We start from the raw sequence: 25192 nt of genomic DNA, 5'->3' as shown, positions 1-25192 counted from the left end.
GTGGAGGGAGGAGACATCACAGCAGGGCTTTGAACAAATATTCCAATCCGTCTTTTTGTGAGCAGAGTTTGGTCAGTGCTTGTGACAGTGTCAGTAAAGCTTTTTGAATTATTTATGATATCCCTTCCTTCCTGTTTTCACGCTGCATGATGATTTGTGATATTCCAACAGTTTCTCCCTCTGTGTGTCTTTCAGGACTGGTGAAGTTGGGCGTCCACTGTATAACAGGACAGAAGGTGGCCATAAAGATTGTCAACAGAGAGAAACTCTCTGAATCCGTTCTAATGAAGGTACGATACTTCTGATTGACCTCATCCACTTGTCCATCTGTCTCTGAGCTGAATCCACTCTGTCTGTAATCACTACCACTTTCATTATGGTAACTGCGAGGCTCAAATCATGTCAGCTTGCACCCTCCAGCCGGCAGAAATAGCAACAGAAATGGAGTCTTTATTTTAGTCAAGAAAAGCCCGTCTGTGTGTGGGCACTGCCTCTATATACCGAACAATAGAGATGATTTCATTCTGCTAATTAAGCCCTCTGATGAAAGCTGCTGCAGCTGAAACACACTGGACTGAAACAAGATTGAAATAGCTTTTTCATGTTGGCGTTTCTAATGTGGCTGATTACGTTCTCTTTTTAAGATACAGCAGGTTACAGCATTAAAACTTTGGGCATGAGGATGTGCTGTGTGTTAAGGTGTCATACAAAATATCTCAGCATATTTGAACATAATTTAGAGATATGTGTGTGTTTGACCAGATTTCTTGTGATGACAAATGCAGGTGACAAGTGCAGAAATAAATGTCATTTGCACCCTTCGTCCCCTGGAAATGCCACCAGTCCCCGGTCATCTGGTTCATACAGTATTGCTCATTTGTATTGTTTTGGAAAGCTGCCCGTTGCCTCCTCGGGGTGCTAACTGCCAGTAACCGCATTACTGTGCTGCTGTGTGCTTTAGCTTCAGCTGGGAAGGTCAGCGAAAGCACGTTTAACTCCAAGCTTTTTCCTGTTGACACTCCAAACGTGGCTTTTAGCTTCCTGCTCTGCAGGGCACCAACACAGAAGAGAAACATGACAAGTCTGTGAACGTGTTTCTGACAGATGTTGCCCATTTTTCATCCTCTCATATACACTTCAGCCCTGTTTACACCTGGTATTAACATGTAACTGGATCTCAATTTGACAGTACAGGTGTGAATGCACCAATGTGTCCTCATTGCATCTTGAGATCCGATCTCTCAGACTATATTTGGAGGTGGTCTGAGCTGCAAATGGCCACATTCTTTCAGCAGTGTGTATGCTAATGTCCTCTGGGGCACACTGAAGGGTCGCCTACTCAACTGAAGTCCATTGCACAGGTGGAAATATGGACTCAAAACGCAGTTGGGTGATGAAAAAGCAGCCACGGTCGGAGCCTAAAAGCTGCTGGAAAAATACAGATGGTTGCTACAGAACACCCATCTTTGGAGCCTAACAAGACGATGGTAATACAGCGATGACTCGCTACAAAACATGTTTGGAGCTTAAGAAGTTGCTGGAACGACGTTGACGGATCTCTACAAATCACCCTTGATTGGAGCCTAAATAGCCACAAGAACGCTGGCAGGTTAGTGGTTTGCAGAAATGTACAATTCCAACATTTTCCTCTGGCGACTGGGCTGACTAAAATTCATCATTTCTTTTCACTACATGATGAAGAAGAAGACTTCACAGTGGGGCTTTTACTCGTTCGTGCACCAAAGACATCGTTTTAAAGTGATACATCACAAGTCAAACATCTTGGGTGTTTTGGTTTGCCCTAAAAATGCCAAGGGACAGACTCGGTCTGTGTTGGTTTGATTTTGCCCATGTGGCAAGATCTTTGCAAACTTCTTCTTCACTGGAAGTGCACTTCTTCTTCCTCTTTTCGTTTATTTGCACTGCAAGTGCAATGCCACCTCTGGCAGGTAAAATAGCAACATATTTGCAAACAGAAATGATGTATGTGTTTATTTGCATATAGAGCGGGGAAGTGAGATTGGATCACATGTGGTCACTCAAGACACATGTGGAGACGCATTCAAGTCTTAAAGTAAATGGCCACTTTAGAATGAAAACACAGACAGTACTTACTGACCCTCATGCCGACAAGAAGTCCAGTGTAGTTTTTTAATCCACAAAACTTGTTCAGGGTTTCGGAGGATAACAGCTAGCCGGAGTAATAGCTACACTTGAAGTGCATGGAACCCACATTTTGAAAATGTAATAAAACTCCGCTAATACGTTCCAAAAACGTCAGAACGGCTCGTCTGTCGTAATCCAAGTGCCCTGAAGCCACAGCATGCAACACTGACTTGAAAAGACGTAATTTACTCCACGTTTATAGCATCATTTCTCACCGTGGTCAGTTAGCCTGCCCTGCAGGAGTGCTGTGTTTACATGGCAACTCGCGCGAGACTAGCTGATAGCTAGTGGTGGTGCTAGTTCTCAAGTCTCACGCGAATATTGATTAGTGCAGTTGAAAGTCTAACGTTGTGCTCACACCAAACATGATGTGAATTTTGGCGTAGCGGTACTCGTGTGAGTTTGAACGCTAGATTATTTTGTACTGACTTGCTTTATACGCGCGTCATATGCTTGTGAAATCACTGAATCAATGAATGAACTTGAGTGGATCTCAATGCTGATTGGCTATCATGGCGTGAATTGGTTGCTGAAGTACAGATTTTTTAACACGGGAATAAGTGTATGACGTGAAATTGTGCTTCTCGCTTCATTTGTGCTGCTTAATTTGTGTATTTTGTGTCATTTGTGTTGCGTGCATCTAATCGCATCTCTACATTGGTTCTACATGTAATTCAGTCACGCGAATTGTTTTAATCCACTCCAGGTGTGAACACAATTTAAGTAAGTTCGGTCTGCGCTAGCTTACCATACACATGCACCTACGCCTCGTTTCCACGTAAGCAAAAGAGGCGTGACATGTAACACAAAAGCATCGGCCTCTAGTATGACACATGACATGTTGGCAGCTCCTCATAAACAATAACAATGGCATGACATGTCAGTATTAAACAATAAGCAAAAAAATGAAAATGTCTGCTCTCCGTTCGCAGAACATGTTTTTATTGTCTGTGCTGAGAAACATACAGAGTTTGGCAAACGAGCACTTATGTCTGCAGCTCCTTATATGTGGAATCTTCTGCAGAGAGGTTGTATTCATTGGTTCCTCTTGGCCGTTTCAAAGCTCTGCTGCAGGATATTTGTACACAATCATCTATACGCCACATCCTATATGTCAGGATGTATTTTAGCTGCTCGTAGCCCTTTAACACCGACGGGAGCGCCCGTAATCCCATTTGCATATGTACTTTTAAATGCCGGTAGAATTGCAAACAAATGACATAGAGCAATAATTCTTTTTACATATAAAACCAGAGGAGTTACACTAACATATCATTCATCGTGTCCCAGAGCGCTGTTTCAGCGTGTAAAAATGTAAAGATATGCTCTGGCGGACTTGTTCTATGATCATGGTCATAAAGGGTTAATCATGTGTAGTTTTTATGGTTAACTTACAGCATGTATTCACATACTTTTTGGCTTTTCCTTGAAGTAATCTCATTTTGTGTTTTATATTGCTCCTTTAAGAGCTGCATGTTTTTTAATTTGGATTTTTGCTCTGTGTTGCTGCCTGTCTCAGCCAGGACACTCTTAAAAAAGAGATTTTCTATTTCAAGAGTTTTTTCCTGGTAAAATAAAGGTTAAATAAATAAAATTTAAAAAATAATTTACTGTCCTTGTTTGTGGTGGCTGATCTCGTCATCTGCTCAGAGGGTAAGGAGCTTCTGGACATCATTGTTTTCCCAATTTGCGGACATTTTTGGCTGCTGTTCTTCTTTAAGTTAGCTGCTAACTGCTATCACCTACCTCTTAAATTTCCCACAACAGGTCATATGCGTAACACGTCATCAAAACGTCACACCTGAGCCGCCCGTGATCCCGTCCTGCCAGCTGTCCCTTTCATACAGGCATCGTCTTGGCGCTGTTACTACCTCTGATACCAGCTTAAAGGCGAGACAACTCTGTACCCCATTCTGCGATCATACCTTTTATACAGAACAGCAAGGCGGAATAAGAGCGTGAAATTCCCGCCTTGATGAGCAGTGTGAAAGGGGCCTACAGCTGCGTTTGTTACCATAATGACTTGTTTCTGTCACTAAATTATTTGACTGTAACATTTAACATTTGACCAAACTTTGCCTTTACACTGACTTCCCTCCCTCTCAACCTCACGTCATATTTACCTTCCTCTTCCTCCTGACATTTTAATCTCCGTCATTGTTAACCTCGTCCTCCTCTTTTCTCTCCCTTCAACCCCTCCCCCTCTGTCCATCCAGGTGGAGAGAGAAATAGCTATTCTTAAACTAATAGAGCACCCTCACGTTCTGAAGCTGCATGATGTCTATGAGAATAACAAATACCTGTGAGTATCTCTTCATCTTCCTTTCTGCTGATGTTTTTTTAAATCTTTCTGCCAGAGCAGAAACAACCTTGAGTCTGAATCAAAAACAAAACTGAGATTAATAACCACATGACGTGGACAGTAGAGAAGCTTATGAGTCCCCCAGTCACAAATGGATCCCTTACAGACTTGTCAGGTTAGCTCTTAACCTGATGGAGAATTGGGACACCACTTCCCCTCACGTGAACACGCAAAACCAGGGGAAGCGCCAAGACAAGGGCTAAGGGGAAGAAATGGAATTGGTCCTAGGTCTGTAAGGGCTTAGGGCTTGAGTCAAGGAGTCTGTAAGGGATCTAAGGGATCCATTTGGGATTGGGGGAGTGTGTGTTTGAGTTTTTATGTTTGGAAGAAGCATCCATGACTTTAAAGGAAGAACATGTTCCTGTGACCAATGATCCATTTCTCTCCTCACCTGTCCTCATCTCTCTGCCCTCCTGTCTCCTGGTCAGGTACCTGGTTTTGGAGCATGTGTCCGGCGGAGAGTTATTTGACTACCTGGTGAAGAAGGGCAGGCTGACCCCCAAAGAGGCCAGGAAGTTCTTCAGACAAATCATCTCCGCCCTCGACTTCTGCCACAGTCACTCCATATGGTCTGTGAGAGGATAGTGACCTCAAGGCCCGCCCCCTTTTTGTTTCATTTACACTTTTGTGTCTAAACTTCTCGTCGCTATTTCAGGTGTTTGTGTTGATGTCTGTTTCTGCATCGATTTGCAGTGCTGTGCATGAACACGCTAAAAGAGCGCATTTAATGAGCGAGCTCAACCACACGTAACCGTTTGCAACTATTTAACATGAATGTGGTTCACTCTCAGGATAGCGAAGGACGTTAAGGCTCTGTGTTTTACGGCACCTTGCATGCCGGTGTTGTGTTGAAGCCAGTTGTCCCATCAATAAGTTCTACCCTTCCTAAATGTGAACCAAACCTTCTCCTTTGCCTGATCATGGAGGGGGACGCTAAGCATTTACACAATAGGGAAGCCATTGGACGGCTCGGAAAAGACTTGGACACAACACCTGTATAACTGGTGCAACTGTCAGTTCACATACACAGCTACTGCTGAAACCAGTTCTTATTAATACTCGAAGGAGTTTTATGAACAAATCACCATCAAAGACAACAAGTTAAAGTGCCACTGAAGTTAAGGTTTTTGGCTCAGAATATGAGAAAAGGATAACGGCCTTTTTACCATCTTTACCAAGAGTGTCTCTCCGTTAGTTTGGTGCTACAGTATTTACACTGAATCATTCAGCATAACGTTTGCCAACCTTTGTTATCTCTGCCATTACAGATAAGTTAATGAAGCTAAGCTCCAGAAGTTAACGTTAGCTTAACTAGAGCCCTTTGGACAACAGCTAACAATGATGTACGATCACCAAAGTACAAAACTAGAACAAAATAGGCTAATGAACTCCCAGCAAACAAGGTGACATGATGAACAACGCAGCTAGGAGCTAACGTTAGGCTAACTTTAGCTAACGTTAGCTAGAGATGTTAAAGATAACTTTATATTTCTTTCCAGCAAAGTGACAATATGTTGCCTCAAACACAATGTTGACTTACCTTAGAACAGATGTAGACATCATTGTTAATCTTATTCACGTTGAGTTGATGTTGTGGTCTAACGTTACCACACAACTTTATCCAAAGGAGACACTTTTCTCGGTTGAGATGTGGTTTAAAGTGTAAAAAATACACCTGGTCGCCCAGCCTCTCAGGATACCTTGTGTCAGAGTTGCATGTACCCCATGCACACCGTTTGACCATTTTTAAACTTCAAATCTCAGAAAAAGCTCATAAAACCCAACAAACTGACTTTCTGTAATGCATTTCAATGGACGTCCAGGCAGAGAATGTCCCAGTGTATGGGAATGGCTATACGCACTGTGATTGGCTCATTGTGTTTGAGGGCGGGGCTTAGCCATAGGTCAGTTGTTCCTGCTGGGTACTAAAAAACAAGCCCAAAACATCCGCCACATGAGCGACAAATTTGAAATGACAAATCAAGTTGAAGCATCCAACCAGTCCTGGGTAACATCTGCAAGTAACTGATGAACAAAAGATTTTATTTTAAAAACTGGAAAAATGACTTTAAACTGATTTATTTTTTGGGACAGTGAACTATGAATGTGAACTAGTTTAATCTGTGTGAACTTTGAGGTAGCTCTTTTACAATGTGATCGTGCACAACACTGCATTTTGTTTCCCCCTAACCTTAAAAGATGTTTTGATAACATAGTTTTTGTCAATGCTTAACCTCAACTCACACTTTACCCTAATCCATGACCAAACTGAAAACTGCAAAATGCAAGTGTTTGCCATTGAAGATGCAGTTATTAGAACATTAAAACCAGGACACACATGAGCACATTCTGTTCACTACACAGTAGGCTAGATCTTTAACCTTCTAAAATGTTAACATGTCCTGTTGGCGTCAACCAAGAGTACGAACAAGTTTAGATTAGAGTTAGTGTCTGTTTATTGTCTGGAAAAAGACTCAAGTACGGTCACTGAGCGTGTGTGTGTGTGTGTGTGTGTCCAGTCACAGAGACCTGAAGCCTGAGAATCTTCTCCTGGATGAGAAGAACAACATCAGGATAGCTGACTTCGGCATGGCCTCGCTACAAGTCGGGGACAGCCTGTTGGAAACCAGTTGCGGGTGAGTGCTGGGTCAGAAGGGGTTAAAATGAGCTTGTAAAGGGACATTTCAGATCTTTTGAAGTGGGGTTATATGAGGGGCTTATCCATAGTCAGCGTACAGCAGATGGCGGTCAGCATCAGTTTGGAGAAGCATGCAGGAGTACCGCCACAGAAGCGGAGCGATGTACAGCTGTGGATGGGGACAGCAGCAGAACATATTTTAAGCCCCTCCCCCACAAAAACCCACCAACATCTAAATTTTGTCTTTAGTGGGAAAGGTTACGATTGACATTAATTCCCAGGACAGTTTAAGTATCATCTTGTGTTGTAAATGAACTACAAAGATGTGAAACTGGTGATAAACACAAAGTGTGCACAACATTATGAGCGTCCACTCGCTGCTGCTCTTCTTTTTACGTCATCGATGGCTCTGTTCATGAGGAGCTTTTCAGGAGGAATTTAACAGATAGAATTAGTAAGAGATTGTAGCTCTCACCTGGATTCACCTGTCCGGTCAATGACTCTCAGAGCAGGTTGTTGTGCTCTCACTGCAGTGTTTTCACATGAATCATCACGAGTGTCCTTCACCTGTGTGTCTCTGGTTAAATCACTTAGTAACAGCTTCTTCTTTCTCCGCAGATCTCCACATTATGCCTGCCCAGAGGTCATCAGGGTATGTTACTCTCCTCTCAGCGTGTGTGTGTGTGTGTGTGTGTGTGTGTGTGTGTTTGGATGTCTAACACCACCCTGTTCTTTGTGTTTCAGGGTGAAAAGTACGACGGTCGCAGGGCAGATGTTTGGAGTTGTGGAGTCATCCTCTTTGCTCTTCTTGTGGTAGGAAGATCCATTTCTTTCTTCTTCTTCTTCTTCTTCTTCCAGTTTTCACCAGCTTTTTCTGTGGAAGCAAATAAGAGACATGAATATTGAAATTTTAACAGTCACACAACACTGTATATTAAAATTTAAACAACACTGAATCCACAGCAAGGAAATATTTTACTTTGAAAACCATGTATCTGAATTTATTTATTTATTTATTTATGAATTTACCTCTTTGAAAATATAGTGTGAAATTTCTGGATTTGAAATTTCAAAATCTGAAATTAAATATTTTTTCAAAGTTTACAAAATCCAAATGTTTCAGAATTAAAAACTAAATGTAAATGAAATATCATTTTACATTAATAGCATTGAAATATTTTACTTTGAAAACCATGTGTATGAATTTATTTGTAAATTTACCTATTTCAAATTTAAATGGGAAATTTCTTGATTTGGAATTTGAAAGGCTGAAATTAAATGTCTTTTTTCAAAGTGAACAAAAATCCAAAATTCAAGTTTCAGAATTTGACTAAATAAATAAATAAATAAATAAATAAAAGTATCATTATATATTAAATTTGAAGTAATTAAATATTTTTCTTTGGCAACCATGTGTCTGAATGTATTTGTTTTGAACCTACCCCTTTGAAATTATGATGTGACATTTCTTGATTTGCAGTTTCAAAAGCTGAAATAGATTTTTTTCTTCCAAGTTCACAAAAATCCTAAACTTAAGTTTCAGAATTTAAATAAATAAGTAAAATATCATTTCATATGAAATTCATAGCACTGACATATTTTACTTTGAAAACCATGTATTTTAATTTATTTTTAATTTTATTTTTCAGTGTTTATGAATTTTAGATCCAAAAATAGATTGAGGTTACTTAAATTTGATTAGTCAAACTCAGATCTAAAAAGTTGAAAGAAATTTAAGGAGAATATTGATCAAATTTGATCGGTTAAAATATTCTGGCTTGATTGCCTATCCTGTCTTGGGTACGCTGGATGTTGGTATTTAATTTTTTTTTTCTTGAATTTTTAGATCTGAATTTGACCAATCAAATTTGCTTTATTTTTTAAAATTCAAGAAAAGTCATGTTTTACTTTGAAAGAGGAAATAAGGCAAATACACGGTTTTCAGAGTAAAATATTTCAGTGCTATTGTTTCAACGGTGTTTAAATTTCAACATCAAGTAATTAGTTACTGTAAAAATTCAAATACTTTTGTCTCTTTCTTGCCTCCATACTCTCTGCCCTCTGACTCTACAGAACAGTAATCATATTGAACCTCACTCAGTCGTCTCTCAGCTCAGACTGTCGGGATTAAATCTTAAAGGTACCTTGTGGAGCTTCTGGCAGCCTGGAGCGATGTTGTGATGAGCTGGTCACCATTTTGTTTATATCTTGTGCTCTGCTGACGAAGTAGTAGGATGCACAAGTGCGTGGGTGACGCCGGCTTTACACTTTTCCACTGAATGACAGTTGGTGGCGTTAACCTGCCAAGAAATGAAGCAGCGAGAAAAAGATTGCCTGGAAACAGAGATGTAAAATCACACGTTTGTGAAGCCTTAAATATACATACAGTGTTTTTCTGTGAGACATAACACAAAGCTACAGCAGCGTTTGTCTCCAAGAAGATCCACAGGGTGCCTTTAAAGGAATATTTTGACAAATGAGTGTCTCAACAGCTCACGTTACATCTTGTTTGTTTAATCCTTAAATGTAGTAAAACTGTGAATTGTCATTTTACACCTGTGTTGTTGTACAAACAAGATAAAACATGTTAATTATTGAGCTTTAAAGGTGCTGCTGGGCAGATTTTTGATGCTATGTGGTGCTACTTGCATAAATTAGTAATAATATTATTTTATCTTTTTGTAACTCTGTTTTATCTTCTCTCCATCTTCCCCCGCCCCTTCCCAGGGTGCCTTGCCCTTTGACCACGATAACCTGCGGCAGCTTCTAGAGAAAGTGAAGAGCGGGGTGTTCCACATGCCTCACTTTATACCTCCCGACTGCCAAGCGTTGCTCAAAGGAATGATAGAAGTCAGCTCTGATAAGAGACTCACGGTGAGCAGGGAGGGACCGTGGGGTTGACACAGGGAGAGCACACAGACACATTTTTATCTGCTAAAACACCAGCTAATGGAAATGGTCTTTAAATCATATAAGTGACAAATATTTTCAACTACAGAAAATTAAATCTCTGACGCTGTCAGCTATCGGTCTGATTATGATTTAGCCTCTGGAGGCAATGGCTGATATTTCAGGGTTTCCAGTGTAGCCAGCAGGTATCCATGCCAAGACTTTATCTTCTGAGCTTCTGACATTTCAATTCATCTCTACAGTCAGGACCACTTTAGTCAAAGAAAACTTTATTTCCATTTGCAGTATTATATTTGGTGGTATGGCTCTGTTCTGGGGCCTCTCTGCCCTTCCATGTGCATATGTGGAAAGCCTAAGGTGGAGAGAGCACACCTCTCTGCCCTTCCACAGGCTAACAAGGAAAGCCTGAGGCAGGGAGAGCTGCAGCAAAGACCCCTGGGAACAGAACGGAGCAGCATCAATGACAAACAGAAATGACACTGATAAGTCAGACACAGCATGAAAAGGAGGAGCTGGGGTGGAGGCAGGTTGCAGAGCAGCTTGCAGAGGAAGCAGCAACAGTAGGCAGGCCAGAGCAGCTTAAATAGGGCGCCCTGAATGAGAATCGCCAGTTGGATGCATAGAAAGGAATCATGTGATCTATCAGCTGACTCCCTTCATCAATCAGCTGATCCATCAGAGAAGCATTTCAACCAAAGCGTTCCTCCTCTTTTGCTCTCCACATGAAACTCTTACCTGCAGCCAATCAAAGCTCGCTCAAACGTGATTGGTCAGCAGTACTCTGACTACTAACAGAAACACTTTTGATTCCAAAATCTTGTCTTGATGCTTCTGCATTCTTGTGCAGATCTCTGTTTATAGAGATTACAGCTGGCAACATTGCAGTGCACTGATGAGACATGAAATTTGGAGTCTACAGTAATACAGGACATTGGTAAAGATCAATCAAAATCAATGTTTGCCAAAAATATTAAACATTGAGGCTGTTGTTTTGGCTCATGTCGGTCAGTGGGAGGAGAGGAAAAGGCAAAACCAACCATGACTAAGCAACTCAAGCTTTTTTGCTGATGGTGTATTTCTCTTGGTGAATATTTCACAGAAAGTGCGACCAGCGTAGCTCATAGATTTTAATAGATTTAGATTTTTTAAAGTAGATACTGGACGCCAAGATGGTGCCTATTCATTCCAGTGGAGTTGTTTACCTGGTGCAAAAACATTTCTACCTTCCAGGTTTACTTCCTCAGTAGCACAGTAAGGTTTCTCCAGCTGACCCCGCCCACAAGTTCCCGCTTGGTTCGTAGACTTTACATTGTGATGACATCAGGGATTTTTAAATCGCTTTTCTTTCAGGGATCGTGAACACTCTGGTTCAGGCACGGTTGTGAAACAATTGTCAGACATGTCACTAAAACAAACTTTTATTTAAGATAAAAATAGATACAGAAGTGTCGGTTTTCTTTCCCCCTGTGTTTTGTGAAATACTCACATGTGCCGGCTGTGTCTATAAATGAGAACCTTTTTTAGTGCATCTGTTTGAAGTAGAGGATCCATTAGCCCCTTTTACACTGCCAGATTTTCCACGAATGTTGGGCCGTTTTGCCGGCAAGCTGCGAGCGTTTAGACACACAGAGCCGGATTGGCGAGTTGATCCGAGGTGCCCAATTTTCCGCCTCGTAGGGTAGACATATTGGAGGAACCCTTTTAGTTTAAACAGACCAAGGCGGCCTTCCGTAACGGGAGGGGCTGTTGATGACTTGTGGGAGGAGCTGTTGATGACGCTGCACGTGCGAGCCACTGGCGGTGGATAAACAGGAAACAGCTGATAGCAGGAATTAGCGAGCAGCTAGTAGCAAGAGGGAAACACAAACCTGACAGACACTGTAAAGATGAGCAACTGGGAAGACAAGGAATTGTGCGCCCTCCTTGTCCTCGCAAACGAAGAGGCCATTAACCGTCAGATGACGGGGACGGTGAAGGACGGGCCGACTTACGAGAAGCCGCGGCTTCCCTCCCACGTCACTGTTTACGTCACACGCTGAGCTACACGTTTTGTTACTTGCTCACGCCCCCCATTGCCCCGAAAAAGGCACATTCTGTATAAACAAAAGTAGGTAGGCGGCATTTTGCTGCACTCCCCGATTTTGTTTTTATACTGCCAATGCTGAAAAAAGACTGATTGGACTTTCCTGCAAATTTGCACAACTCCTGTTTAAAAAGGGCTTCTGTTTAGAAGATGAATAAGCATGTGGAGGGTTGAATCTACCTCTGTTATCTGCGTATGAATGGAGGAGCAGCAGTAACTCAGGCAGCCAGGGCTGAGCCAACAGTAACCGCTCACATTGCAGCACATCAGTTTCCACAGCACATGAAGCATGAATGAGACATTTAGGAGGGAGGGAGGAAAGAAAAGACCGAGCCTCTGGCTTTGCTTTGAGATGTGACAGAAATCGACCCTGACATGAGACCTTACCGAGGGAAGAGGAGGGAGAGGAGGAAGGTGGAAAGAGGGAACGAGCCTGAGGTGTTGCTTAAAGGCAGGAGAGGAGTCATGACAGGACTCAGAGGCAAGTCAGCGGTTTATTTGGACACGAGGCTCATGGAGGCCGAGATGCAGGAAGGAGGATGCACGTATGGACGGGTCGAGTGGCTGTAAAGAGGGGTGAGGGTGAAGAGACGAGGACATGTCTTCCTTTTCACCTAAACGCCAGCTCCTGAAAGCTCGGCTTGTAAAGAGACCGGCAGCTCAGAGGGAGCTGGAGGGGAGAGGCTGAGTGACTGAATGACTGAGTGACTGAGTGAATGAAAGAAATTCCACTGCACTCAGGATTTAAAGAGTCTCTGGGATGAAGCAGGCGTGTGGAGTGGAAATGAATTCATGCTGAAGAGGCAGAGGGACGGAGACAGCTGTGATAATGTGGTTTGCAGAGACTGCTGACAGAGAGAAAGCCTGCATGGTCAGTTAGTCATTCAGCTACAACAGAGCAGATTTAATCAAAGCTGTGGCTTCGTCTGATGAGCTGTTGATTAATGGAGCCTGAAACCAGGTCAGACTGTCTTTCTCTCTGTCTCTGGCTGTCTGTCTGTCTTGTTGCCTCCATGGAAACCAGCCTCCATGTAAGGAGACAGATTTGAATCCAGCTGGAACATCAGGAGCGTCTTTATTTCCCCTTCTTCATCATATTTACATCAGTTAGGAAACAGGAAGTGTCTCTGTGCTGCATACAGGACTTTATAAGTTAACAAATGCAGAGCTCTCACTGGCTGCATACAGCTGCTTCCTCTCTGCACACAGTGTTTGCAGCAGGCCCACTTATAACTTTCTACACGCTTGCAGAACTGCAGCTGCTCTGTTTCTCCAACCCCAAGAGATACAGCGCAGTATTGATGCAGTGGCTACTGCTGGAATGCAGAGTGTATGACGTACTGGGAGCAGGGGCGTAGGGTTTTTCAACATTGGGGAGGTGACATATATTACATGGAAGATCTGAGGGTCCTCCCCCAGAAACTTTTCACTATCAAGGCCCTAATCGCACAGAAAGGTGCACTGCCCTTTTTTTTTGGTTAAACTAAATACTGGTGGCCAAAATGAGTTTCCTCTGTAGGGTGTCTGGGCTCAGCCTTAGAGATAGGGGGAGGAGTCAGACATCTGGAGGGAGCTCAGAGTAGAGCCGCTGCTCCTACATGTTAAAAGGGGTCAGCTGAGGTGGTTCAACAGCTGATCAGGATCTTCCTGGGCGCCTCCCGTTAAAAGGTGTTCTGGGCATGTCCCACTGGTAGGAGGCCCCGGGGCAGACCCAGAACACACTGGAGGGATTATATATCTCATCTGGCCTGGGAACACCTCGGGGTCCTCCAGGAGGAGCTGGAGAGTGTTGATGAGGAGAGGGACGTGTGGAATACTTTGCTTGACCTGGCCTCGGATAAGCAGTTGAAAATGGATGGCTGGGTAGCACCTCATCACCTCCTCACCCTAACCTTCCGGTGTAACCAATCTACCATTTGTGTATCCTGCAGTAATCAGTGTGTAGCTGCTGCCATGTTGAGGCAGAGGGTACTGTCTGTAGCTCTGGTTGAGGGTGAGAGGCTGTCAGCAGATAAACAGAGATCTGTGTGGGTACATGAGACCCTAAAAAAGAGGCTGGATCATGGGGAGTACCACCAGTTGGTCCAGGAGCTTCTCCTCCATCATGGACGTTTACAGGCAGATTTTAGGACGACTCAGGGGCAGTTTGACAACCTATAGCTCTGGGTATCCAGCAACCACTACCACCAGTTTCTCCTCCATTGTTTACCAACTGTAAACTTGTTGTCATGACCACCACAGAAGCCCCGCCTCCCAAATCATCCCATTGGACAATGGGGAAAAAGCTGAAATGACGTGGGGCGTTGTTCCGCTCTCTCCTGCAGTTGAAGATTTTTCAGCTTAAGGAGTTCAGAGAGCTCCGACAAAAACGCCAGGTGCTTAGAGCGCAGAAACACGAGGCGCACAGTAATGCAAAAAAAGTATTCTCATTTAAAACTGTTACAAAAGTCGCCTCCAGCTGCTGAAACACTTCCTGTGCGAAAAACTTAATTTCCTGCATCCTGGTGAATCTCTATGCACCAATTTGTGTCTTCTCTGCATCAGTTTATGGTGAAAATGTGTCACGTTACTTCCTGCTTCAACCGTATATAGTTGCGTCATCTTCCTTGCATTTTTTGGAAAATTATAACCTTTGCTTTTGATGTTTCACGCTGCCATCGACTACTTTACCTGAGGCACTGTTGTGTTTATGAGTCACGTTTTAGCAGTCTGTCAAAATACATTAAAAGCCCTTTGCTACTTTAATGTTTTTATCGGAGGGGACAAATGCACGTGTTCTAAATATCGAGGGGGACGTGTCTCCTGTCTTCCCCCAAAATCTTCTTTTCCTGGGATCAAGAAAGTGAAACAGCCACACTGAGAGCTCTGTGAGGCTGCTGCAGTTTCAGTTTTCGTTGATGTATAATTTTAGGATTAAATCAGCTGAAAAAATGGGAAACTTTGTTTTCACCAGTGCCATAATGTCGTCTTCTATTTTTGATTACAGCTAGAAGCAATACAGAAACACCCCTGGTACCAGTAAGTACACTGTTCTTACCTACTTTGCGTTTCTCTGTTTTCTTCTCATGCTCCTAAATTTCCCATCGTCACACTCACTTTAATCACTCCGGCCTCTTTCCTCTCAGGGGTGGTCGTAACGAGCCCTGCCCGGAGCAGCCGCCTCCTCGCCGGGTGTGTGTGAAGAGGATCCTGTCCCTAACAGACCTGGACCCTGACGTCCTGGAGAGCATGTACTCGTTAGGCTGCTTCAGAGACCGGGTCAAACTCACACAGGACCTTACAAGTGAGGAGTGAGTAAATATAACCCATCAAACATTTCCACTTCCAAGAGATGGTAACACGTCACTGAACACCACTGTACAGGAGTTTATCACCTGTTGAGTCCTCATTAAACTGGTAGAACAGATGTGTCAGAGGATGACATACAGATGTGCAGCGTGTTGATGCATGCTGGGAAAAAAGCAGAACTGTGTGCAGGCCTGATATTTCCTAATTTAATTGTCAAGGCCACATGGCCTGCAGCGAGGCAGTGTTTTTTAGACAGCGCAAAGGCCACGTGCCTGAACATCAAGGCATTTAGATTTGACTTAAAGGGATAGTGCACCCAAAAAATGTAAATTCAGCCATTATCTACTCACCCATATGCCGAGGGAGGCTCAGGTGAAGTTTTAGAGTCCTCACATCACTTGCAGAGATCCAAGGGGAGAGGAGGTAGCAACACAACTCCACCTAATGGAGGCTGATGGCGCCCCAGATTCAAACGTCCAAAAACACATCATTGAAACCACAAAATATCTCCATACTGCTCGTCCGTAGTGATCCAAGTGTCCTGAAGCCCCGACATAAAAAGTTGTTTGGAAAAACCTCATTTGAACTCTGTTTTTAGCCTCATTGTAGCCTGTAGCTCTGACTGCCTCTCTGGGCACCGCGCTCACGTGTCTGAGACCAGCGAAAGCACGTGAACACACATGAATGCGGTGCCCATGTCTTACGGTCTCGCGCAAGCGCGTACACGTGACACGTTGAATTACAAATTCAATTGGGCCGGATTATAAAACCAGAAAATGTGGATGGGTCAGACATTTTCAGTAGCGACTAACCTACTGAAAACTTTTTTAAAAACTCTTGATAATGATGAATATTAAAGAAATGCAAATTAACACAGTAAAAGTTGTAATTTATTTATTTAGTTTACTGTTTATATTTGAATTAAAAATAATGTGTGTCACATATCTGACTGAGGAACATCACATAATGCAGAAACAGAATAAAAATTAGCTATCAGTGCATAACAAGTGGCATTAACAATAAGTTATAACAACCTCACTAACTGCCAGCATCACACACACACACACACACACACACACACACAGCTCATATCCTCACATTTTCCTTTGAGATCAAGTGTTTTATACAGTCACTGGCAGCAACAGTCGTGTTTACAACAGCAAAGTCACGATATAAACTCAGTAATGTCTCAGTGGAAACAAATCTAACATGTCAATGACATAAATATTCCTCCTGACATCACAACACTGAGTGAAGAAAGTAAAATTATCTAAGCATGAAGAACACAAACATCAGTATCAGTCATTCATCCTGCTCTCTGAGGACACTCACTGTCTGCAGGTCGCTGCCTCAGTTACATGTTCACATAAAGTGTTAGCGTACACACAGACAGCTTTCATTTAGTTTGTCTTTAACACTTTGCTGTAGTGCGATGTGCTTGTGTCGACCGCGATTGTAGACCACAGTTGCGGTGAATGAGAGACTGTGGACAGAGCAGACTGAAATATGGCTTTCTATGTGCTGATCACATGTATTGATAAAGTATTGGCTTTTTACTGGTGACGGTTTTATCACACTTTTTCACAGTAACGTGCGTAGTTGTCGTCAATGACAGTAATTCCCACCAGGCGGCACAAGGAACGCAACAATGAAAAATATGTAAAGTAAGCGACAAAGCAAGTAGCGTAATTTTGCATCATACCCTTACTTGTTAGAGCGGAATAATCGGACCTTCAGTGATTAATGTGCTCCGTGATAGCCAATCAGAATTGAGATCCTCTGAGGGCGTGTGACGCTGAGACGTACCGGTGAAGTTCATTCAGCAATTTCTTGCACGTATGATGCCAGTTATTCACCTGTATGAAGCGAGTCAACACAAAGTATTCTAGCGTTTAAACTAAATGGTTTAGTCTGCGCCGCATTAGGATTTGTCTTTAAACACAGCTAGAGCTGAGTGAGTGACTCCTAATGCAGCTGGAGTGTCAGCGTACACCGTCATGTCTTCCCCCAAGAACTGAAAACCAGGGTTCCAAAAGGGAAAAGACAGACAGAAAGGAAAGGGACTTTGTAAATACTGTTTGACCAGAGAGGTAGGATGGGGGGGCACAAAAACTGCTTATGCACAGGGCCCAGAATTTGGTGCTACGCCCCTGCCTGGAGGTGAGAACAGGCTGGCTCTGATCCACTTAATCTTCCAACAGTGCTCTGAAGTTAAAAACAGTCCAGTTTGTTCCAGCTCTGACGCTCAGAGTGACGATTTACAAACACACCCGACCGCTGACCAGTCAGGTACATGTATTGATGTTGTGTTGCCGGGGCGGAGTTGACAGGAGCGGGCAGAGAGGCAGAGCGGGAAAATAAAATCAAACTCTGAGGTCACAGAGGCCGCTGGGCTTATGATTTTCAGAGGGGCATCGAGGGCAGATGGAGGGGCAGCCCGGGTCATGACTGTGTGTGTGTGGTTAAATTAATTTCTCTCTCAGCGTGTCGCCGTCTCTCGTTGTCTTTTCTGTCTGATTGTGGTCAGTTAATTACTGACATCATTAATCTGTCTGCGACGGCAGGAACAAGAGCTGCAGCATCAACAATGGCTCTTGTATCTCTCCTCAGTCACCGGCTGTGTCTCATCTCTCTGACTGAAGGCCTCGCACACTGAGTCCGCTCTTTAATCCATCATCCAAAAAGAAACGTTACACACAGAAACCTTTCACACTGATTCTGATGCTTTTCATTGTTCTGTTCGCAGCACGTGACAAAATGCAAAGACACATTTCCTCCTCTGCCTCTCTCCACTGGAGTCACCTCTATGACTGACATCACTTCCTCCCTGTCTTTCATCTGGCACCACAGCTGCATGAAGGGGCGGAGCTGTCCACATCCTCCTCCTCTTCATCATCATCCACCTGAATATCACTATCTGACCTGTTGAAAGTCATGAAATGACTCTGTGTCTTGTCTCAGCTGTCAAGCAAACGTCTCTTAAGGCTCTGACGGAGGCGAAAAAATCTGTTCAGAAAATTTTAACAATGGACGAAAGTTTCAGACTCAGTGTGCAAACATGACTGACACAACGTGAGGCCGTATTCACTTTTAAATGTGCGACAATTTCGGATGAGAAAATGGACTCAGTGTGCAAAGGCTTTAACTGATGAGATTTCTCACTCCCTGCAGCAGCAGCAGCGTTTTAGCGTATTTCAGCTCGTTGTGTTTTGGTTTTCCAGCCTCACAGCTCTCATCATAAACTTTAGCAGCCACAGTGAAGGAAGCAGCTGCTGTCAGTGGTAACTCTGGACTCTACCTGAGCAGCAGCAAACAGCAGACAAAGTTAGCGACCAGCTGGTGAACACAGTGGAGCAGTTAGCAGCTACAGAGACAGATAATTCCTCTAAGGATTAACTAAAACCAGAGCTTAAAGGAGACGGAGTACTGGACTTAAATGTGCTGTTTTTTAGGGGTGGAAATCACCAGAGGACCCACAATATTATTGCAAGATTGTGATGTGCTGAGTATTGCGATAAAATACATTGTGATTTACTACCTAAAGGAAAACTTTGTCAACATCGGTTTTACCTCATAAGATAAAGTTTTCATGGCAGCACCCATGTTAGAAGTGTTGTCTATTACATGCATGTGCTGCATTTTGCAGGAGGTCTGCAGTGTTTGTTTCGGTATGACTTTGGTGTCCTGCTCTAGTTTGGAGAGCTGATGCCCTCTGTGTGGAGTTTGCATGATAGTGATATTCTGGCGACCTGTCCAGGATGAACCCCGCCTCTCGCCCAATAACCAGTACCAGGATAAGTGGTTACAGAAGACGGATGAATGACCTGACTGGATCATTATCTACATGTGAACTTGCTGCAGCTGTATCTGTCAGGAGATCTGTGACCCTGACGAGCCTCTTGTCTTTCTGTATTCTGTGAGTCTGTCAGCAGAAAGCTGTCCGTCTGTCTCGTCTCCGTCTGACCTTCAGTTTCTGTGTCTCTCTGCAGGGAGAACCAGGAGAAGATGATCTACTACCTCCTGTTGGACAGGAAGGAGCGCTACCCCAGCTGTGAAGACGAGGATCTGCCGCCCAGGAATGACCTGGGTGAGAACAACAAGACAGCTTTCCCTTTGTCTCTGAACCTGCACTTTTACCGTCAAAAAATTCACCCAAATGTCCAAATATCAGATGTAATAAATCATATTTTCCTTGTTTTTTTCCTTACATATATTTTAGACCCACCCAGGAAGCGTGTGGACTCCCCGATGCTGACGCGCCACGGCCGCTGTCGTCCAGAGAGGAAGAGCCTGGAGGTCCTCAGTGTCACAGAGCAGGGGTCTCCCACCCCACCTCGCAGGGCTCTGGACACTAATGCACACAGCCAGAGGTACGAAGCAGCGCAGACACTGAAGTTATATCTGCATCACAACAACAAGAGGGAATCAAATGTTCAATAACAAACTCAACCTGAGGATTAGATTTGTGAAGTACAGCATTTTTTAAAAACATGTCAGTGTGAGTGAAATGGTCCTGCAGTGAATGTGTCACAGTGGGACTAACACACCCAGATCATGTGACTCCTGCATGTATACAGTCAATCAGACCCAAACTGGCCGAGGCGCTCTGAGCATGCTCCACAGTTTCCGCCCCGGGCTTTGACCCGGAAGTCCAATAGCATTAAATGTGTAAGAGAAGAAGAAGCCGGTAACAACATGGAGAAATCTACATCCAGAGCCGTGACTTTTTGGACGGACCAAATGTACAGAGCTGTAAAGTTGTCCACCATGGTAGCAGTTAGCTGCTAGCTAACCGTAGCTAACTTGTTTGTCCATTGTTTGGTCTGTGACGTAATAGGTCAACAGGAAAAAGGTCCAATACTAACAAGCTGAAAGGGGGCATATCTCCACCTATCATAGAGGAGTCGCACATACTTGGCTCAATAAATGGATTCCCCTCCCGTGCTTGTGTACTAATCGAGCTGTTACAGTCGCTCGACTTTACTGTGCATGGAAACGTTGTGAGTGAAGAGTTCTTATGGAATATCTTGATGGAACCTCTTAAAGTGAATCTGAGTTTTTCCAGTTTAATTTGCTGCTTAACATCTTTGATCAATGTAAGTGGGAGGTTGAGCCTGTTTCCAGTTCAATACAATTAATCTGTGTGCTTAAAGGGTTATGAACCCTACCACAGAGAAAGTAAGTCCTCTGAAAGGACTTTCCTCTCCCAGTACCCCAAATATAGCCAACGCTGCATCAGGTTTTTACCAGATGTCCCAGGATATCAGACAAAACTGGATAGTCTCGGGCACATACAGAACATGAGATTCCCCACAACGGTCACACAGAGGATCTAGATACGTTTTAGAAAGCTTGACCTTTAAAATATGGAGGCGATGCAACACCCTGAACTCTACAAGTCCATGCCTGGTGCAGATACATGCTGAGTGCACACCCTTCTGTGCTCCTGTCCATTGCTGCTCCGTTAAGGCAATTCCCAAGTCCTGATCCCAAGTGGGGATCAGTAAATCTAAGACTATCTGACTCATTAGAGTTATAGGTACAGATATATGATATTACTTCCCTCGACGAAGGATCAACAGAAAACAAAAGTTCCATCTGGGTGCTGTCAGGTGCACTGGGAACGGTCTTTGTATTGAATCTAGGACGGTTGCGAATTTATCGAAATCAGAAGAAGTGGGATTGAGGCGGATTGAATTTATTGTGCAGTAGTTCAAAAGAGGGAACTGTCAATAATATAAAGATCTTTCGTTTTTAGAATGCCATTACAAGTCCATAATTAAAAAGAGCTATCTGACACTGAGTGCGTTTACATGGACAGTTTAATTCCCTTTTCATTCTGAATGAAAGTTCATTCCTATTAAAAGTGATCTTGTAAACACCTAATTCAGAATGAAAATGGCCAATGTGATTGAAAATTCAATCCGATGTAAATGGCTGGAATATTCCGTTTCTAATTCCGAATGAAAGAATTTCTCGCACTTGTATACACTCATTCCTCTTTAAGTTCATTCCGGTCTTTCTGCACATGCTCGTTTCCTTGCGCTTCTGGCTCCATGACGTATATAGCATGCATAGCAACAGGCTGAGATAGAGCAGTCGGACTCGTTGCACTCACCGGTTTCCATTCGCCACAGCACGGTCTTCTATCTCCCTTCTTCGACCTTCTACCTCCCTTCTCCTCCTCAACAGACGAAGCATTAGCAGAACAAGGTTGTTGTCGTACTGCTGCTTCAAGAATATAAGCAAAACAAGCCCGAAAAAGGCACTAAGAACGGCGTCGTCAAGCATCTTGTTATCCGGAGCGAGGACTACAGTGTTTTCTTCCAGTAAACGTAAACACGTAACATCCACCCCGCCCCCTATCCAATCAGAAACCTTCCCTGCCCCAAACCTTGCGCGGACCCGAAGATTTAATTCCGAATGATTTCATTCAGATTTATTTCATTCTGAATGAGAAGCCATCATGTAACCGCACCCAGTGAGAGACAAAAATGGCAGTTTGCGCGTAGAGGAGCAAAGAAAGAATTCCCATGCCATCCAAAATGCAGTCTTATTTTAGTCCAGATTTTAAGGGACTGTCTTGCAACAGGATTAGAGTTAGCAAATTCCAGTAGTAAAGGAAGGAAAGAGAGGTAGGACTATAGGAGGCCTGCTCAGTCTGCAGCCATGCAGATTGGTCGTTTGGTTTAAAATCCTGACCCCAGTAAGAGAGAGTTCGCACATCACAGGCCCAAGACTGAAAATTAGGCTATCTCATGCTTCTGATCTGTTCTGGTCTTTGTAAAAAATCCTTTCTAATTCTAGGGGGTGTAAAGTAAAATAAAATGACTGATTTCTTGATGTAGTTGTCTTAAAAACAGTGTCTTACTCCCAGTGAACTAAAGCATACCTTATGGTTGTTGCACCTGAAGGTCTCATTCACCTCCATGTCCTCCGTTGTCTTCTAAAGGTCTCGTTCAGTCAGCGGAGCGTCCACAGGTCTGTCCTCCAGTCCTCTCAGCAGTCCCAGGGTAAGAGCTTCCCTCTGTTCAACTGTCTCCAGCTGTTCGTTGCTGCTTCGCTGAATCAGTCTTCATATGCAAAGTGAAAAATCACGGTTTGACGTGTTCTCTAGAGATGAACAGTTTTGATGAAACAGCCTACACGCTTTAAAATTAATCTGCCATGCTGTTGTTGTAAGAACCTGTGAGATTTTGAAGTCACACAGTTACATCACATACCTGCTTTCTCCCAAATAATCCCGCCCGTTTTAATCTCCCTGTGTCTGCTCTGTGAAACGTGCTGTTCTGTACTTTACATCACATAATCTGACTAAATGATTACTCTCATGAGAGCGAGGGATCGGCTCTGAAAGCTGCAGTAATGTGCACCGTTCACTCATGTTTATCATCTGTTGTTTTAAACTACATCAAATATTAAACCTTGCAGCAGCAGGGTCAAATGCATTTGTACATATATACTGTGCGGTGATATTTTTCCATGTGTTGAGAGAGGGCTGCAGCCTGCAGCAGTGAAACAGACTGCGGTGTAACCACATGTTTACACCACCATTGTACGTCTACTATAAGTGTTTGTTTTGTCACTGACAGGCTCAAATTGTTATTCTGTCAGACAGGTTATGGAAGGATCCCAACAGAGATAGACCTCCTTTTTATTTAATCAGAAACAGCCCCGAAATCACAATCACCAAACCGACCAGACTCGACTTGAAATGAAATCTGCGACGCAAATCAGCGATCAGATTTTTCAGTTCTTGGAAATAAGCTCATGATGCGAAATCACGCTGCTCGCTGAACTCGCATATTTCGCATCATTCGCATCGTCTCCACTGTGCTGCCCGGGAGAAATTTGCGTCTAATCCCGTCTTTACATTGACTTTACATGTAATTCAGTAATTCACAATACACACAACACAAATTGTATTTGCGCTGGCTGTGAACACGACATCAAAGTTTTGAATAATTAAGGCTGGAGCTGCTTTGATTGACAGGCTGTCTGATGATAGTGTCCTCTGCCTCTCGGTCAGATCCACCCCATGCTCCTCCAAAGCGCCAGCCATTCGCCCAAATATGGTCACTTGTGGCTTAAAATAACAAGATGGCGATAGGGTTGCAATGATATACCAGTTTGAAGGTATACCGTGACATAAAGGTTGATGGTTACCACATATCTGTGATACTGAAAAAAAAGTAACTTGATGGAGAATCTCAATTTTATTTTTATTTCAAAGGGTAGAGTTTTTACAAATACTTCCATCAACAAAATGTTTTTATATTTCAGTTATAGTATTGAAACATTTGTCCAACCAACGGCAACCCTTCTGTTTTCATTCATGTAAAGGTCCTGACACACCAAGCTGACGGTCGGCTGTCGACCAAAGTTGGGCCGTTGGTGAGAGTCTGTCGCCCTAGTTTTTGCGGTGTGTCCCGCACCGTCAGCACTTTGGCATCGGCGGCTTTTTGGCCAATTGAGCATGTTGAATCAGCGGCGGAGCTTGTCGGTGAGAGAGATCACTCTGATTGGCTGTTCAGGTTTTATTTCCTCGACCCTGTAGCGAGTGAATCTGCCTGTAGTGAAACCGGGGCTAACCGGTGCTTCCTCCTCAGGCTCCACTTCACTCAGCTGCCCCACAGACCAGCTGCTTCTTCACACTTTAACCTGAATAACAAACCGGAGCTAGCTGGGAGCGGCTAGCGGAGCGTTAGCCGCAGCGTGACCGGAGGGAAGCACAGCCAGTTAGCCTCCGCTAGTCTCTGAGCTAGCCCCGGCTCTCCGTTTGGATCCAACCGGAGCACCGAGCCCTGGTTTGTTATTCAGGTTAAAGTGGGAAGAAGCAGCGGGTTTATTGGGCAGCTGAGTGAAGTGGAGCCTGCGGAGGAAACACCGGGACCGTCTGGATGTAATAGTCCGTGGAGGTGCTGCGGTGCTCGCCTGCACAGATAGGAAACCCCTCGGCTGACAGGATGTACCACTCTCTCACTCCGCTCTCTCTCACGCAGGCGCAGAACGTACGTGCTACTTGGCCGTCGGATGTAGTCCGTGTAGTGTGTTCAAATGCAACTGACACAGGGCGACGTGAGGCGACGTGAGGCGACGTAGACGACGCAACAGTTGGCTTTTTACAGTCTATGGAAAATATGCTGAGTCTATACGTGCTAAAATTAGTCTTTTTAAATGGAGTCTGGTGGGTTTGGTGATGGCGATTTTGGGGCTGTTTCTGGTTCAACAAAAAGGATCTTACTCTCTAACACAAAGCTCTATCTCTGTAGGGATCCTTTCATAATGATGTCAGACACTTAGAACAACAATCTGAGCCTGCCGTCTGCAGCGCTTTCTTAATTCTGGACGAACTTCATATATTGTTGTTCCCGTTAGTCACTTAGACACAAAAAGAAAATAGAGTCAAGGTTAAAACATAACAGCGTTACCTTTCAATTATTTGCATTGGAGCAGAAATCATTGTTTTTACATGTATGGCAGTATGTGATAATATAGATAATTGCTTGTTTGCCACTTTCTGAGGATTAGCCGTGTTGATGGAGATTCTTTTAGATATTAAAGGACATTCACTTGCTAAGATCGATACTGCTGCCGCGCTCAAGCTAGCTATTTCTCCCAGTTTCCCAGATATTTGTACAGGTTCCTGAAGGCAACATAGTGTTTGTTTACCAGCTGCAGTCTGTTATCTCTGCAGTGTTGTGTTTCGTAGATCAAAGCTGTTTTATATGTCAAATGCATCTGA

The 25192-nt window shown here is 43.6% G+C and overlaps 1 protein-coding gene across 2 annotated transcripts in view; it reads left to right on the top strand.

The window, feature by feature from the left end:
* Positions 1-25192, top strand: part of LOC117267772 (serine/threonine-protein kinase BRSK1-like) — a 40599-nt gene that overhangs the window by 3710 nt on the left and 11697 nt on the right. For both annotated transcript variants that reach the window (XM_078161303.1, XM_033643775.2), the window contains exons 2-13: positions 196-290; positions 4383-4468; positions 4957-5097; positions 7048-7164; positions 7785-7818; positions 7911-7979; positions 9894-10040; positions 15146-15177; positions 15285-15449; positions 19437-19534; positions 19667-19817; positions 22400-22460. In XM_078161303.1, the coding sequence (XP_078017429.1) occupies positions 196-290; positions 4383-4468; positions 4957-5097; positions 7048-7164; positions 7785-7818; positions 7911-7979; positions 9894-10040; positions 15146-15177; positions 15285-15449; positions 19437-19534; positions 19667-19817; positions 22400-22460 (1196 nt within the window). The remainder of the gene's footprint in view (positions 1-195; positions 291-4382; positions 4469-4956; positions 5098-7047; positions 7165-7784; positions 7819-7910; positions 7980-9893; positions 10041-15145; positions 15178-15284; positions 15450-19436; positions 19535-19666; positions 19818-22399; positions 22461-25192) is intronic.

The sequence above is a fragment of the Epinephelus lanceolatus genome, chromosome 18 (genome assembly GCF_041903045.1).
Source record: "Epinephelus lanceolatus isolate andai-2023 chromosome 18, ASM4190304v1, whole genome shotgun sequence".
NCBI classification, from domain to species: domain Eukaryota; kingdom Metazoa; phylum Chordata; class Actinopteri; order Perciformes; family Serranidae; genus Epinephelus; species Epinephelus lanceolatus.
The sequence above is the reverse complement of the archived record's forward strand: the minus strand, read 5'-3'. Positions and strand labels throughout refer to the sequence as shown.